Here is a 17119-nt window from a genome sequence, read left to right on the forward strand (position 1 = left end):
CCGCGATGTATCATTTTTGATTCCGAAAAATGTTATTTTGGCAGACGTTTCACGGAATTCAACCTGACTAATATTGAAACATAACTTTATCTCGTCGTCGGCTTGTGAATACAATATGCCATTAGGTGCAACGTCTGATGGTCTTAGCATTAACGTCAATGCTAATAACATAATGGCTTTAAGCCTCAGATACTTAAAATCCAAATGTTTGTTGTCCGACCAACTTAAAAATAAGTTGTGAAAACGCTCTATAGGCATGACCTTTGATCTCTTCATTGGTTCACTGGTCCCCGATTTGACTAGTCCGCTAACGAGAAGTCTTACGTCTGAATCTTCGACAAGATTGACATGCCCCTTGGCTCGATATAAGTGACCTATAGCGGCAATGTTTGTTCTAATGACCGAATTAGGTCGAGACGACGCATAAGCCATGTTGCAGAAAAAATCGGCCAGATAACATGTGTCATTTGGCGGGAAATCACACTTTGTTTCAGTACAAAACTTAAACAATTTCTCGAGCGCGTTATCATATGATCGCAAAGTGCCCTTAGCAAGGCTATATCTCAACTTGCTAATACTATACTGTGACCAGTTTTTTGCTACAAGTTCTTCCCGCCATACACTCTCCAGGCGACTATTTGCCACTTCCGGTTCCGGCACAGTTCCGGAAGTGCCCCCATTGATCGAAAAACTCTTGGGTTGTTCGGTAACTTTAGAGGTGGGGAAATTGACATACGAGCCAACCGTTGATACCATGTTTGTGTCTTCCACTGCGGAGCTATTATGGTCGCATACGCTTTTTGCGTTTGTACTATGTCTAAAATTTGTGGTATAAGACAAAACGGGGCGTTTACAAAGTTGTTTTCGCACCCCCAGTTGCCCTCCGATAGGGCGTCCACTGCTTCTGACAACGGATCCCAGTACCGACTGTTGAACCTCAGTAACTGAGCGTTCTGACAATTTGCAAACCGATCTATTGTGTGACGACCGTACAATTTGTCTATGTAACCGAACACGGCTGGATGCAACATCCAATTGTGCTTGTCTGGCGTTCTCGACCAATAATCGGCTTGACCATTCTGTACTCCTGCGATATGAGCACAACGTAACGTGATTCCATGATCGAACGCTTCCGCCCAAATTGCTAATGCCAGCCTTGACAGTTTTTGGCTCGGGCCCCCCATATGGTTTATATAAGTCATTGCAGAAATATTGTCGGTTAGTACTTGCACTACTAACCCGCGTAACAGCTTCGCGAAGGCTTTGATGGCCATCAATATGGCCAACATTTCTCTTTCGTTCGAGGTGAGATACGAGACGCGGCGGTTCCAGTCGCCCGATGCAACATGGCTGCCGTACGTTGCTCCCCAGCCTAGACCACTGGCATCGGTGACCACCTGAGCCTGTATTGTCTCGGAACATATCTCGCGTGAGTTCCAGTAATCTACTGAATTTAACCACCACTGTAGTTCTTCTGCAACTTCCGGTGTTATAATTAAGCTATCCGACCACGATTTACGCGCACTAAGTAATTTATACGAATTTCTCAGAAAAAGTTTGCCAGGTGTGACGGCCCAGGCAACTGACACACACTGCCCCAATACTTTCGCTAACTGACGGGCAGCTGCCAGCCCTTGACTAAGAACTCTCCGAATAGACCTCTTAAGCCTGGCCACGCGAATCAACTGCACTTTTACGATTATTTTGCTGTCGGCAGTACATATTGTATATCCAATATATGCAATACGCTGTGTTGGCACTAGGTTTGATTTCTCAAAATTCACTTCAAACCCTAACTCGTTTAATGTATGCAGTAACTGATCTTTGTGATCTGTTATATTTGACACAGATGCACAAAGTAGAAAATCGTCAACAAAAACTGTAATTCTCAACCCTACAGACCGTAAATACGTTATAACATGCCTCAAAATCTTATTAAAAAAATATGGTGAACAGCATAAACCAAATACTAACACATTCCACACATAATAAACTCCATCCCATTTAAATCCTAAGAATTTTCTGTGTGATACATGAACAGGTATATGTAAAAATCCGTCTTTGATATCAGTCGTAATAAACCTGTCTTCGGGTTCTATTAACTTCACAGCATCTCGAATGTCTTCATTTCTGTACTTTGGAACATTACAATTATCATTAAGCTTCCTTAAATCCGTGATAAGACGTAACTTATTGTTCTTTTTAGGCACAACCCCTAAAGGGCTCACACAAACTGGTTTTTCTTCCCTAGGTTCTATGTATCCGAGTAATAACAACCTATGTAATTCCTGATTAACAAACTGACACTGTTTTGCACTAAGATCGTGATTCTTTAACTCGAAAGGCTGTACTTGTGTCGCAAAGGGAATAGTAATACCATTAGTAATCCAATCAATTATGTGATTGGGAGCATCAATCTGTTTCCATGCAGATATATTTCGTTGGAGATTAGAAATACACTTTGAAACAAAATTTTAATTAAGTGAAATCTGAATGAAAACAACGCTTAATGTAAGCACACAATGCGTAACTAATCGTCCTTATCGTATGTGTCGTATGGGTGCACCCTCGTCCTTCTGGTGACTGTTGCGGTATCTCGACGACGGGAACTGGCGCGACGCGAAGCTATTGAAAACGTCTCCCCGCAACCTCCGCGTTGACCTCCACGATAACCGCCACGTCCCGACTCGTACGATGATGTTGACGCACCACGTGCTGGGGCTGTCGTACGGCTGGCCGCCGATAAGGTGGCTGCAGACCTTAAAGTATCGAGCGAGTCTGCGTTTAACCCGGATGTGTTCTTTTGTAACGCACAAAATATCCTTGATGTTGATTGGTCAAACTGTCCATTAACAAGAATAGCCGCATACTTGTCCTGAACATATTTACACTGGGCATGACAAATAAGAAACAACTGGTCCAATGTATCTTGGGTTACACTAGATCCTGGTTCAATTGTCGATAGGAGTTTTGCCGTGGTTTCACTGTTACGGCTACACTTTGAAAGAATGTTCAATACAGGAACATCCGAACGCTTGATTCCTTGACGGGATTCGTTGAGTCGTAGCTCTGTCGGCAGCTTAATCCGTGCCAAACTGTCCTTCAGTGCGGAAAAATCCCCCTGGATATGAGAATTAGACCCGGTGGCAGTTAGAGCTGCGGTACCGGGAGCCAACACGTGGCTTCTTTCTGGGTGGTCGTTTACCGAGAAGCACCCTTCACGTGGTGAATTTACAAATCCGGAGGAAATATCAAGTTTCTGAATCACTGTCTGTAGATTTCGTTCTACGCCGATAATCCTTTCGTTCACAGAGTCTTTAAACTCCTGAAACTGTTCCTCCATCTGAATAATTGTCTATGAAATAAACTTATTTTCCTGACTGAACAAATACACGTCCTCTCTCGAGAGTGAACAAGATGAGAACATTATTACGTCATAAATGACTGTATTATGACGTAATTGTATGTCGCGTGACTACTATCTATTGTAGCATATTATCTATCGTAGTGTATTACATGTTCAAATGTATTATCTATTGTAGCATATTATCTATCGTAGTGTATTACATGTTCAAATGTATTATCTATTGTAGCATATTATCTATCGTAGTGTATTACATGTTCAAATGTATTATCTATTGTAGCATATTATCTATCGTAGGGTAAATTACATGTTCAAATGTATTATCTATTGTAGCATATTATCTATCGTAGTGTATTACATGTTCAAATGTATTATCTATTGTAGCATATTATCTATCGTAGTGTATTACATGTTCAAATGTATTATCTATTGTAGCATATTATCTATCGTGGTGTATTACATGTTCAAATGTATTATCTATTGTAGCATATTATCTATCGTAGTGTATTACATGTTCAAATGTATTATCTATTGTAGCATATTATCTATCGTAGTGTATTACATGTTCAAATGTATTATCTATTGTAGCATATTATCTATCGTGGTGTATTACATGTTCAAATGTATTATCTATTGTAGCATATTATCTATCGTAGTGTATTACATGTTCAAATGTATTATCTATTGTAGCATATTATCTATCGTAGTGTATTACATGTTCAAATGTATTATCTATTGTAGCATATTATCTATTGTAGTGTATTACATGTTCAAATGTATTATCTATTGTAGCATATAATCTATCGTTGCATATTTATCTATTGTAGCAATATTACCTTTTGTAGCATATTATCAATCATAGCATATCTTCTATCTTAGCATATTATCTATCCAAACTAATTATCTATTGTAGGGTTTTATCTATCATAGCATCATTATCTATTGTAGCAATATTATCTTTTGTAGCATATTAGCAATCATATCGTATTTTCTATCTTAGCATATTATCTATCAAAGCAAACTATATATCATAGAGCATTATCTATTGATCATAGCGTATAATCTATCTTAGCATATTATCTATCCAAACTAATTATCTATTGTAGGGTTTTATCTATCATAGCATCATTACCTATTGTAGCATAGCAATCATATCATATTTTCTATCGTAGCATATTATTTATCGAAGCAAACTATATATCATAGCGTATTATCTATTGATAATAGTGTATTATCTATCGTAGAATATCATTGACAGTAAAACTCTGTATTACTTACGAGTCAGATTTGATGTCTGAACGTCTGTAGGCAACCATAGTGGACTCGTCGTGGAAGTCCATGGTCTCCTTCTCAGCATGGTGGGACAGCGGCTGAAGGAGTACAGTGAACCAAATATATTATATATAGTTGTCCATGTCCTTCTCTCGCCCAAGAGGTTGTTGGTTTGATCCCCGCCATTGGTACTTTCTTATAGCTTCATTTAATGGACACCAGTACTGGTTTATATCAAACCAGAAAACAGACTCAAGGGTGATTCTATATCAGCTTACATTGCAATTCAGCTAAAATATATCAGCTTAAAGATGCACACTTACTCCCAGATAAGATTTACCACAATCAATAATAATGTTTTAATATTTAAAAAAATATGAATAAATGTCGACAACAATGGTTCTTATGAAGGATACTAATTTTAATTTAAAAGAAATGAGCATAAACCCCGGTATTTCTACCTTATGAGACTAAAGTAGGCCACAATATATCTTTTAGTATTCACCAATCATTTAATATCTTTGCGCTTTCTGCTATTAAATACACGTTATAATCTTGTTATCAGTAATAAATATTTTCCATAAATGCATTATTTAGTAAGCAGTTAAAGGTTTATCAGTCAAATTTGATGTTTGTTATACATGTGTATGAATTGATTTTGAATAAGAGTGTCACTTTAAGCTTATCAAATATGAATTGTGTATCAATAAGGTATAATTTCTATTAACAAGTTTTAAATGGAAAAAGGTGTCCAATATTTGTATTTTAGTACATTTTGATACTAAAGTTTCCATGGCAACTGTAATATGGTACGTATAACACTCCCATTTTATCTATGGCCCCAAAACTAGACACGTGAGTTTGTCTTGTTGAATATCATGCTGTTCAGAGGTTAAGTGAAAAACAATGGGGGACTATATCCTTATGAACTCAATACTTGTATTTTAGTACATTTTGATACTCAAGTTTCCATGGCAACTGTAATATGGTACGTGTAACACTCCCATTTTATCTATGGCTCAAAACTAGACACGTGAGTTTGTCTTGTTGTATATCATGCTTTTCAGAAGTTTAAGGGGAAAATAATGGGGGACTATATCCTTATGAACTAATATGAGATAGTGAGTTCATTGCAATCAAATCTCACGGTTTCTTTTATTTTGGACTTTTGCTCTATAACAATCAAAACAAAAAAGTACTCAGTGCTGGGGAGCAAAATCAATGAGGTTATTTGCCGTATTCAGCTGAAATTTGGCTCAATTTGCAATTTGATATCAATTGATTGTTATTTGTAATCAATTATAAGAATGAAAGAAAGGAAAAATGTTTGTTTCAGTGTAAGAATGCATTATATTACCAAAACTACCAGTAAATGTTTCACCATGGCAAAGGCACTCTTGAAATTTGGTGCTCACTCGGTGAATTATATCATTTTGCTATCTTACACTAAAATAAACACTTCCCACAAAGACACAATACAGAACAACGGAATTTTCACCCAGTTTTCACTACAGCACAATTCGTACACACATCAGGGCCTTTTTACCCTTCTTTGCTTTAGCCCACACCCGGCTACTTCCCCAAGGAACAGACCCTGTTCCCCCCCCCCCAAAAGCGTCTGATGATGTTTGAGTGATGTATTAACTGTGTTATTGATAATTTACTCCATATTTAAAACTTAATTGTTTAACAAAAAGTACTTGAAAAACTATGAAGAAGTACTCTGAGAATTTTTCCCAAGAAGAAAAAAGTGAAAAAAACACCCTACACATGTATACACGAAGGAGTCAAATAGTGCCAACGAGCATGATTTAGTATAATGTTGTAATAATTATTAACTAGATTCACAACTGGTGTAAACAAAATAAAATAACAATTAAAAGAGGGAATACCTCAACCACAAACTCTTCCCCATCGGTGGCAAACACCCCCGTGAACACGCCAGTATTGTCATCCATGTGAAAACTTGCCTCCGAATTTCTATCATCTGTTTACAGGAAAGAAACAATCTTACATTATACAAAGTTGATTCTGAAGGTTTTGGGACCATCATCCTAATGGTATTTAAAATGTCTATTTCGGGGCTTAGATTAAATAGAGCTCTTTTGAAGCCAGATATTTATCCCCTGCCAGGAAACTGGGGAAAGGATTGAAATTCTGAGGGATGTTTCTCCCTTCAGGGGATATAATGATATGGCACATTTGAATACACATTTATAAGCACATAGTATTCTAAAATTTGTCATAATGACATGTCAATATTCACACCGCAGTCGAAACCTGTTGGTTCGACCTCGCTCGGCTCGAGTTCCTTGTTGGCTCACACTAGATGTAAAGGACCTATTTCTTTTTACTGTAGATAATCATTCCCGCTGATTCCGAGGCTCGATGTATTTTCGACGGTCCCTGGTGGGAGGTCAAGCCAACGAGGTTTGACTGTATATGCTTATTATGGATTGGGTTTCTATTAATATGTCACTTACTTTCAACTACCCCTTCAAAGAAGTTCTCTTGGTTGAAGCCAAACACTTCCTCTTTTGATCCATCGGCATGCACCGCTCGTAGTTTGAATGTGGAGCTGAACAGATGACTAGGTTTGGCATGAATCGTAAAGTTCCTGAAAAAAATCATTAAAAAATGTATGAAACATTATTTAGTTGTTAAAAAATTAATGTAATATCGCCAAATTAATTACTCTGCCCACTACATGGATCAGTTAAAAAATATTCGGCGTTGAACAACATATTCATGAATAGCAATATAATGCTTCATTTGCTAAATGTTAAGAGGTCAATGCCCCTAAAAAAAAGGAATTAAAAAATAAAAGGGATTTTTTTTCCATATGTAGAGTAGGGAAAAATATATACTTTTTCAGTAAGGGAATGGTGACGTATTTCGGCCATAAAAGGGCTGAATAAAAACACTGCATGAACATGTACTTACTTGCCGAATGCTGAAAGTTTGATCTCTTTGGTGAATCTTCTTTCCTCAATGCTTCGTTTTGACAAAGAGTGAACATGAATGTGCTTGGTCTTTACGATGTCATATGAGTGAAATTTATCATCTAAGGCTCCTGAAATATAAGAAACACATGTATGAAATGAAAAGAGCAGGAGCAGTGTCCTTGATGGAGCTTAAGCATCGCGGTGACCAACACTTGCAGGGGTGGATCCAGGATTTGATGTTAGAGGGGGAGTAACATAGGGGCATGACCTTTTGACTTACATGAACATTGCTCCCTCAGAACTGAAATTTATTTGGTTAAAAGTGTTGGCAAGGGGGTTTGGGGGTACTCCCCTAAGAATTAAAACAAATATAGTCTGAATTTAAGAGCATTTTGAACATATTTTTGGGTAAGATGAAGACCCTAAAATGCACAACCTTTTGTGTGAGAGACAGAAAGCTTCGAATGATCCTCCGGTCATGATCTCTCATCAATTCATCTGTACATTTATAATCGTATACAGTGTATTATTTTTTTAAGCTAGATATCTATCAAACAGCAAAATAAAATATTTCAGATGGGAAACTAAATCTTTATCTACTCTATTGCATTAAGATATGAATTGCTATAAATGGAAAATACCTTTAACACTGCAAAATAAATTCAAAATGAGGAAGATTTTGGCGATCATCTTGCTGCTACCGTTGCGAGATGTAAACAAACGGTCGGCCCAGTTGTCTATCCTTAATTATGATCGGACCTGCTTCGAGGCCATCAGAATTATTAATGTCGTTCATCTTTGTCGTGATATTTTTTTTTTTACTTTTATGTTATAAAAGGAATGGCAATATTACTATATTATAGTATATTCTATACTTTTTTAGGAGTCTATCATGAATTATTTTAATGCAACGTTTATAAATACGTTGAAACTGTTGTCTCAATCGTAACAACTCGGCCATCTCCGGCAAGCTTCGAGATAGACCTCGTAAATAGTAGTAAGGATATACGAAAGTGCGATGCGGCTGCCGGCGATTAACACCGTTTCCAATCCGCGTAAAGAAGGCCCATTGTAACAACAAGGAAATGGATTGTGTTAAATTAAATGTGCTTGTTTAAGAGAAAATATTTATTGTAACCTCAAAGAATGTTCGTTTTATGAATATTTAGATGTTTCCTTATAGTTGAAGCACTCTATTTCCTCTAGAAAAATCGTGAGCACACAGAAAATGTACTTGACAGTCATTGAAATGATCATACGATACGGTTCATGGCATGCATGAATCATTACATCGGATTAAATGCATGCATGGACTAAATGTCAACATTTTCTCAACAGTTATAGGAATACCCTATGAAATGTAAGTTTTAAGTCATACTTTGCCGTGTTATTTTTCCCACCATGCCTTGTCATTAAAACAACATTACTATTCTGTAAAATCATTGATTGCCTTGTGCAGAGTTTTGTGGGTTGTGGTAGGATGGGTGTGAGCTTGGCACCCAGTCAGCTTTACCAGCTGAAATCTATGCAGGCCTTTACTTCAGCATTGTTGGGTTTGGGCTGCAGATTTTTTTTGTGTAAACAGTTCTGTGGGGTTGGGGTGGGGCGGTGACTATCCACGCAGTAAGCTCAATTGTTAGAGTACCAGTACAACGTTCATGTGGATATGCACCAGACAATTGTAACCACGGCCCCCCCAGGTCTGGGTAATAGTGGGGACTTTGACTTTCAATACAGCCAACCCCGGCTAAAATCCCCACCCTGCGCGGACGATCCAATGGCAAAATCCCTGCCAAATGCCCCCACACCCCAGGGACTCTAGGTAAGGTCCATTCCCCTCTATATTTTAAGCGAAGATAAAACCACCGCATTCACCCAGCACTGCAGGGCCACCTGATAGGTAAAAACACGGCCCATTTCCCCGGGTTAACCCCAGTATTCCCCCGGACCTGGGGTGGGGGGGGGGTACAATTGACTGGTGCACTAAGTTGACAGAACTTGTCTTAAAATTGTATTTGTTCAAGGCAGATCATGCTTCACTTTACCTCCTAAGCTGTGGATAAACCCACTCATTAGAAGTTTCCTTACACATTATATTTGTCTTAATCTATAATTATTAGTCTCAATATCTTTGAGTAAATTGTCATTTTTTATTAAAAACAACAACACCAAAAGAGTAACTGATAAGATACTCAACTGATTTATTTTTTTGTAAATAAAAGCCTTAAAAAAATATTTTGCCAGGTTACTAAGCTTTTCAGCAATGTATACCAGACTTTTTTTCAATAATACTTAATCTATTTTGAATAATTAGCCTTTAGATCACTCTTCACCAAATGACTCTTTTATGTCCAACTCCATAGAATGCAAACAAGAATATTTACAGTTTGGATCAACATGTCTCTTAATTTTATTTTTAATATTAGTCAAGTAAGAACAGAGCCATCTGTATGCAATCCAATGTAAAATTAATGATAAATTAGGTTTTGCTCCCATTTTTACTTTCATTTCTGTGCCAAGCCCTTTTAAGTGCATTGAGTCTTTTGGGAGACTTCACAATATTTCTGGCGTTTAATCCCCATATATGGCTTTAAGTTGCCATACAAATTTAAGTCTTCATTATAAAAATACTGTATGTCTCCACTTTAACCATAAACACACCATGAGAGGACTATTTAAAGCATTACCATGTGTCAGAATTATAGATCTTTCTTTGCATTTTATTTGTCTAAATGTATTACCGGTCTCTTTAGCAATATCCTTGTGCCTCTTTGAGTACTTGGCTTGACAGTTTGGTTTTAATTACATTGTTTTGAATGTTTTATTTGTACACAACAATGATGATGATGATGATGACACTATGCTATGCCAAAACCTCAACACATTTTCTTCAAACAAAAAAGGACAGTCATTCAGAATAACTTTTATTACATCATTTGAGAAAATAAACTCATACAATCAACGAAATAAACAATTACATGCATCTGTAAAATCACAAGTCATGTTATGTGTTCGTTAAATTTAACTTAATAAAGAAAATAAATTGTGGTTGCAGTAAGCAATGCGCATCACTTCTAATAAACATTCCAACAGACTGAAAAATAAATCAACACAAATGGAAAAACTGTTTGCAAGTCAGCTAGTATCTTATTTTATGCCTTATCAGATTGCTATGCAAGCTGGAAGCTTACAAAATCACTCTTAAGTCTGTTGCCTAAGTAGAAACAAGTATGGACATCCTTTTCCTGAGGTCAAGAGAAAGCATCTTGGAGGTCTTGAACTCACAACCTTGAATTTGAGGCTTATCCTCTAGACCACTTTCACCTTTTCACTTTTAAAAGAGCCCAGTTTACAATATGGCATTTGCAAGGATGTGCCCTATTAACAGATTTTCTGAAGTCTTAAAAATTGAACTGAACAAAATAGTTCTCCTTTATTTGGTCTGCCGATGCCATCTGTTTCTGTTTTTGTAGTTATCTTCCCTCCATAATATAGGAAAACCACTTTAAGCGTAGATATATCCTTTACCATATTACCCTTTTAAAATATATGTTCGGATTTATTTAATAATCACGGACCAACAGATGACTTTTATCTTCAACTTCACATCAGTATGTAAGTCATCAAATATTTGAGATGACAAGATGTTCCACTGAACGCTTTGTTTCCATCTTGCACTCATTTTTCCAAGGTAGGCGTTGCAGTTGTGTTAGATGATTTCCATGCATTGCAGGTCAATCCTCATACAATGGCATTTTTGATTACATTCGGATTACAGTGCCTGAAATAGAAAACAGAAAAAAACAACAATAATAGGAATTATATTTTCAGATGAATTATTTTAAAAGCCGGTACAACAACAGAAAAGTATTCACAAAACATTAAGTGCAACACCAATTTAAAGCTGCATCCTCACAGTTTTACTGTTCTGACACCTTTTTTATTTTTATCTTTAAACAAGCCAATTGGCAATTATTGTGCAAATGTATGGAAACCAGTAATATTAGACTGCTGACATAATATCAGATCACAGTCTTTCATATACAAGTTTGAAAATTTGGTAAAAATTCCTCCAACTAGTCATATAAGGTCACACATAATAGAACAGATTTCAATTGTTTGGAAAATATTTTTTTGCTATTGCTTTAAGCCATATAATTAATTATATGTGTAAATTCAATTTAATTACTCCTTTGGGCTTTTGAAGAATGACCAAGAAGAACTGTCAATCTGTGAGAGAGCAGCTTTTAGCTCTGGACTACTGGTAAATTAAAAAATATGAAATTGTTATCATGTTTAAATTCATCTACAATGTTGATATTTTAATACTGTCAATCCTTGTTGGTTAATTGTACAAACATGCAGGTACTTTTGGGCTTAAACCAATAGGATACTTGACTGTTAAATTATTGTCCGAATTTCGAAAACAGCACAACTATTACCTCATCTGCCTTTTTTCATTAGAAGAAGCCGGGAATCAGAGTCAGCTGTACCCCTGGTACCATACTCTTCTCTGAAAATGACAATAAGATTAAAATTTAAATGTCTGCATTTCTTTGGCACAGTAAAAATGTCAGCATTTTCAATGTTTCTGCATCACCACCACTGGTGGATATCATAGAATTTAGTCTTGAAAGAAATGTGTGCTGGTTTATGCGTTCAAACTCATTTTGTTAAACCAATAGAATGAAGATCTAATTTATTTAGAGAACTATATTAGTGAGCAGGCCGAGGCATTCAATTGTGCCATTAATTGTGTGTTCGATAACAACAATCACGGACATATAAACCATACATCCTTGGTTAAAAGAATGTAAATTTTAATTATAATAATTAAAATTAAAGTTAATGATATGAAATGTATGAGATAAATACACTGAGAAAGAAAGTCTAACCTATTATCGATCTAAGTAAAGTCAGATTCAGACTTATTTGTTATTAAAAAAAAATCAAATAGAGTATTTGTTTTCTATTTTTTGCCACTGATCACTGGAGCTTCAAAATTGTTATTTACTATATTAGAATCTGTCAAATGAAAGAAGACTTTACCCCACCCACTAAGAATTAATGACATTTCCAATTAGTTTCTCATTAGGGCTCTTTAAAACTATTTTTATATTTTATTAAAATACAATAAGTATAAAAATAACACTTACACACAAATAAGTGGTAAAAGTTCGCTCCTCATTCTGTCTTTGGACTAACATATCTCTTGGTTGTTTGAACATCTTCTTGGTCGGCCATGATGGACTATTTTCTTACGACCCGTATTATATCCGAGGCCATATCTTGATACTAGCCGAGGAGTTCCGATTGCTGTTGTCTATCACAGATTATTTAGCTTGACGAATAGGCTATTGAGCAAACAGATTATAGGCTTAAAAGTATCACGATTATGAAACTGTTGTCCGCATCTCTATAATATGTACCTTTACGAAGTTGTTAGTGTCTATCAAAGAAATATTTTGATTGATATTTATGTATGTCATACAAAAATAACCCTTTCATATACCATTTCTTTTATAGACATTTAAAGGTACATATAAACAAAATCAATTGATATATTTTATTTTTTGCATCAAATATGTTCTTTGATAATATAAAGAAAAGTACATTGATCAAACAAGTGTAAGTGAGAAAGAAATAGAATTGGCTTCAATTGCCAATCAATAATTTTTGCCCACAGTCTGCAGTCTATCACAGATCAATGAGCAATTGCAATGACCAACAGTTAACACAAACGGTTCCGTGGGAGGGGGGATGGTACACCCGGCACATGCCCCATCACTAAAGTCACATTCTATTTCAAAGGAGTGGAAATTAATAAACTACACCTTTCAAATGCCATCATGTGCAGGCGACGTGAACTCATAAAAACAAGAGGGTAATGATGGCCCTAAATCGCTCACCTGAGTAAAAGAGTTTAATCTTTGTTATTAATATAGCTTGTTTCTCAAAGAATATTGAACAAGAGCTGTCAAAGTATGTGACAAATGCCCCCCAATGTGACATTGATCTATGAACAAGTACATAAAAAGTTGATCTTGCCTTTATGTGTCAAATACATATTGCAAGTTATATTAAATTGCCTCTGAGCATAGAAAAAAAAAACAATCATACTAAATGACAGCCAACACTCTATATGTCCTCATATTCAGCATTCCATTGTGAATAAACCCTTAGTGTATCTTTCACCTTAGAGGTAGGGACATTGGTGTTGCACACGACACGTTGTCTTGGTATGTCGAAAACATATGGCAAGTCATTTTAAAATCTGTCCATATAAGAGTAAGTCACAGCGCGGACACGACAGCCTATATTTTCCTTCAGGTTGCCATGGCAACCAGAGTTCTGCATGGAATTAATTTTTTTGAACAATTTTGAAAAAGCACCAACCAAGGATCATTCCTATGAAGTTTCATCAAAATTGTCCAAGCGGTTTAGGAGAAGAAGATAATTGTAACCAATTGTTGACACTTTTCCTTTAGGTTGCCATGTCAACCAGAGTTCTACATGGAATTAATTTCTTTGAACAATTTTGAAAAAACACCAACCAAGGATCATTCCTATGATGTTTCATCAAAATTGTCAAAGCGGTTTAGGAGAAGAAGATGATTATAACCAATTGTTGACATTTTCCTTTAGGTTGCCATGGCAACCGGGCCAAACAAAATTATGTGAACAAATTTAAGAGAGGTCCATGCAAGGACACTTCAAACCAAATTTGCTTAAGATCTATCAAGTGGTTCATGCGAAGAAAATGTTAAGTTTTTTTTACTAATTTTAGCTCTGGTGGCCCTTAAAAGGGCCCAAACAAAATTATTTGAAAAGACCTGACAGAGGCCCATGCTAGGATGCTTCAGACTTGAAGATCCATCAAGCAGTTAATAAGATCAAGTTGTTTAAAGGTTTTTCTATTTTTTGCTCTGGTGACCCCTTAAAGAGGCCAAACAAAACCATTTGAACAAAGTTGAGAGAGGACCATGTAAGGATGCTACATATCAAGTATGGAGTCATTCTGACCTTTACTTTCAGAGGAAAAGATGTTTAAGTGACAAGACAATGTAAAAACAAATGACCCCTGAGCAAGGCCAATTTGACCCCGGGACAATAATTTGAATACCTTTGGTGTAGGTCCACTAGGTTACCAAATATGAAAGCTCTAGGTCTTATATTTTGGAGAAGAGGATTTTTGAAGTTTTATTATATAAGACTATATAAAAATATTGAAAACCTAAGCCTATGAACACAGGGCGTGGCCAATTTTGACCCCAGGGCTAAAATTTGAACAATCTTAATAGTGGTCCGATAAACAATGCTTCATACCAAATATCTAAGGTCTTCGCCTTTTGGTTTCGGAGAAGAAGATTTTATAAGTTTTCATCATATACATATATAAGGAAACCCATGACCGCCCGGGTGGGGCCATTTTTTGACCCCAGGGCCAAAGATTGAACAATATTGGTACAAGTCAACTAGATGATATATCATGCCAAATATCTAAGCTCTTGTCACTACTTGATTTTACGTGTGTATCTATATATGTATATTTGTTATTAATTGTTGTATGTGGCCCATATTGAAAATTGGTATGTGTACTAAATATGTTATCCAGTTTAAATTAAGACGTTACTTGTCTTTGTGAGTTCGGAGAAGATTTTTTAAGTTTTCACTATAACACATATAGAGAAAACCCATCAGCCCCGGGTTGTGGCCAATTTTGACCCCAGGGCCATAATTTGAACAAACTTTGTAGAGGTCCACTAGACAATGAATCATGCCAAATATCTAAGCTCAGAGGAGATGATTTTTGAAGTTTTCACTATAAACATATAGAGAAAACCCATGACCCCTAAAGGGGGTGGGGCCAATTTTGACCCCCTAGGCCATAATTTGAACAATCTTTGTAGAGGTCCACTAGACGATGAATCATGCCAAATATCTAAGCTCTAGTCCAAGTAAGTTCAGAGGAGAAGATTTTTGAAGTTTTAACTATAAACATATAGAGAATACCCTAACCCCCCTGGGCGGGGCCAATTTTGATCCCAAGGCCATAATTTGAACAATCTTTGTAGAGGTCCACTAGACGATGAATCAAGCCAAATATCTAAGCTCTAAGCAACGTAAGTTCAGAGGAGATTTTTGATTTTTTTTAATATAAACATATAGAGACAACCCATGACCACCCAGGGGCAGGGCCAATTTTGACCACAGGGCCATAATTTGAACAATCTTTGTAGAGGTCCACTAGACGATGAATCATGACAAATATCTAAGCTCTAGGCCAAGTAAGTTCAGAGGAGAAGATTTTTTAAGTTTTCACTATAAACATATAGAGAAAACCCATGACCCCCCGGGGCGGGGCCAATTTTGACCCAAGGGCCATAATTTGAACATTCTTGGTAGAGGACCATTTGGTGATCTTACCTACCATATATCAACGGCCTAAGCCTTGTGGTTTGGGAGAAGAAGATTTTTAAAGTTTTTCCTTTCCATTGCCATGGCAATCAGAGTTCTGCATGGAATTCAATTCTTTGAACAATTTTCAAAGGGGACCACCCAAGGAACATTCCTGTGAAGTTTGGATAAAATTGGCTAAGCGGTTTATGAGGAGATGTCGTTTAAAGTAAAAGTTTACGGACGAACGGACGGACGACGGACAAATTGTGATCACAAAAGCTCACCTTGTCACTATGTGACAGGTGAGCTAACAACAAATTCAAACAGCCCAACTTCCTTTAATTATGTCCTCTTGATGTTTCTTCATCCGTAAATAAACAACAGTTTCCTCGTCTTCCAACAATTTCATATACTGGTGAAAATGTATCCATCATCCGTGTGATATTTGTTGAAAACAAGAAAAGCATACATGCCATAAAACTGAGAAAAAAATTATTTTCTCCAGTCTTGTAGCAGAACGCAATCCTTGAATATGTGCAAGATATGCCATGAAGTCAATATCACCACTACTTGAAGTCCACCGATGTGTTATATTCACTTGTATGTCTTTCTGATTTCTTCACAAATTGCTTACGTCTAGCGGACCCTTGGGGGGTGGGGTACGCCCCTTAGGTATGTCCTCTCTTAGGGAGCGGGGTACGCCCCTTAGGTATGCCATCTCTTGGGGAGCGGAGTACGCCCCTTAGGTATGCCCTCTCTAACGTCTAATCCTGAATCCTCCCCTGCTTTTACGATAAACTTTCATAACCAGTATCACTTATTACCTTATTATTATAATAAAATTCATTAAACTTATCTTGAAGCCATGTGATGGCAGATAAACTATGGTTAAAGTTAAATGAACAGTAATGTTCATTTCTATTTTTTTATTGATAAGATTAATCCCAGTATGAAAGATTCATTTTATATTAGAAAATAAATAAAATATATATGTTTAGGAAAGACAATTAAGAAAACCATGTTTTATGATAGACAATATTTTTTAAAGTAAATGATACATAAGAAAACATATTCTTATTGTCTGTCCTGAAATATATTTCTTATTGTCTATCATGAAAAATATTTCTTACTGTCTATC

At 36.4% G+C, this 17119-nt stretch overlaps 1 protein-coding gene and 1 long non-coding RNA gene across 2 annotated transcripts in view; both read right to left on the reverse strand.

The window, feature by feature from the left end:
• The window catches only part of LOC128245060 (ADAM 17-like protease), a 51398-nt gene extending 43101 nt beyond the window's left edge, over positions 1 to 8297 (reverse strand). Inside the window, exons 1-5 of the mRNA XM_052963265.1 lie at positions 8223 to 8297; positions 7580 to 7709; positions 7120 to 7253; positions 6529 to 6623; positions 4643 to 4734 (exon numbers count right to left, since the gene is read on the reverse strand). Coding sequence (XP_052819225.1) covers positions 4643 to 4734; positions 6529 to 6623; positions 7120 to 7253; positions 7580 to 7709; positions 8223 to 8271 — 500 coding nt within the window. The 5' untranslated portion in view covers positions 8272 to 8297. The remainder of the gene's footprint in view (positions 1 to 4642; positions 4735 to 6528; positions 6624 to 7119; positions 7254 to 7579; positions 7710 to 8222) is intronic.
• A 2048-nt stretch (positions 8298 to 10345) lies between these two features.
• On the reverse strand, positions 10346 to 12846 carry LOC128244827 (uncharacterized). The gene is made up of 3 exons (XR_008262998.1): positions 12738 to 12846; positions 12024 to 12094; positions 10346 to 11362 (listed from the first exon to the last, which is right to left on the reverse strand). It is a non-coding gene; the product is annotated as an uncharacterized LOC128244827 (long non-coding RNA).
• Positions 12847 to 17119: the final 4273 nt, after the last annotated feature.

This window comes from Mya arenaria, chromosome 8, assembly GCF_026914265.1.
Source record: "Mya arenaria isolate MELC-2E11 chromosome 8, ASM2691426v1".
In the NCBI taxonomy this organism is placed as follows: Eukaryota; Metazoa; Mollusca; class Bivalvia; order Myida; family Myidae; genus Mya; species Mya arenaria.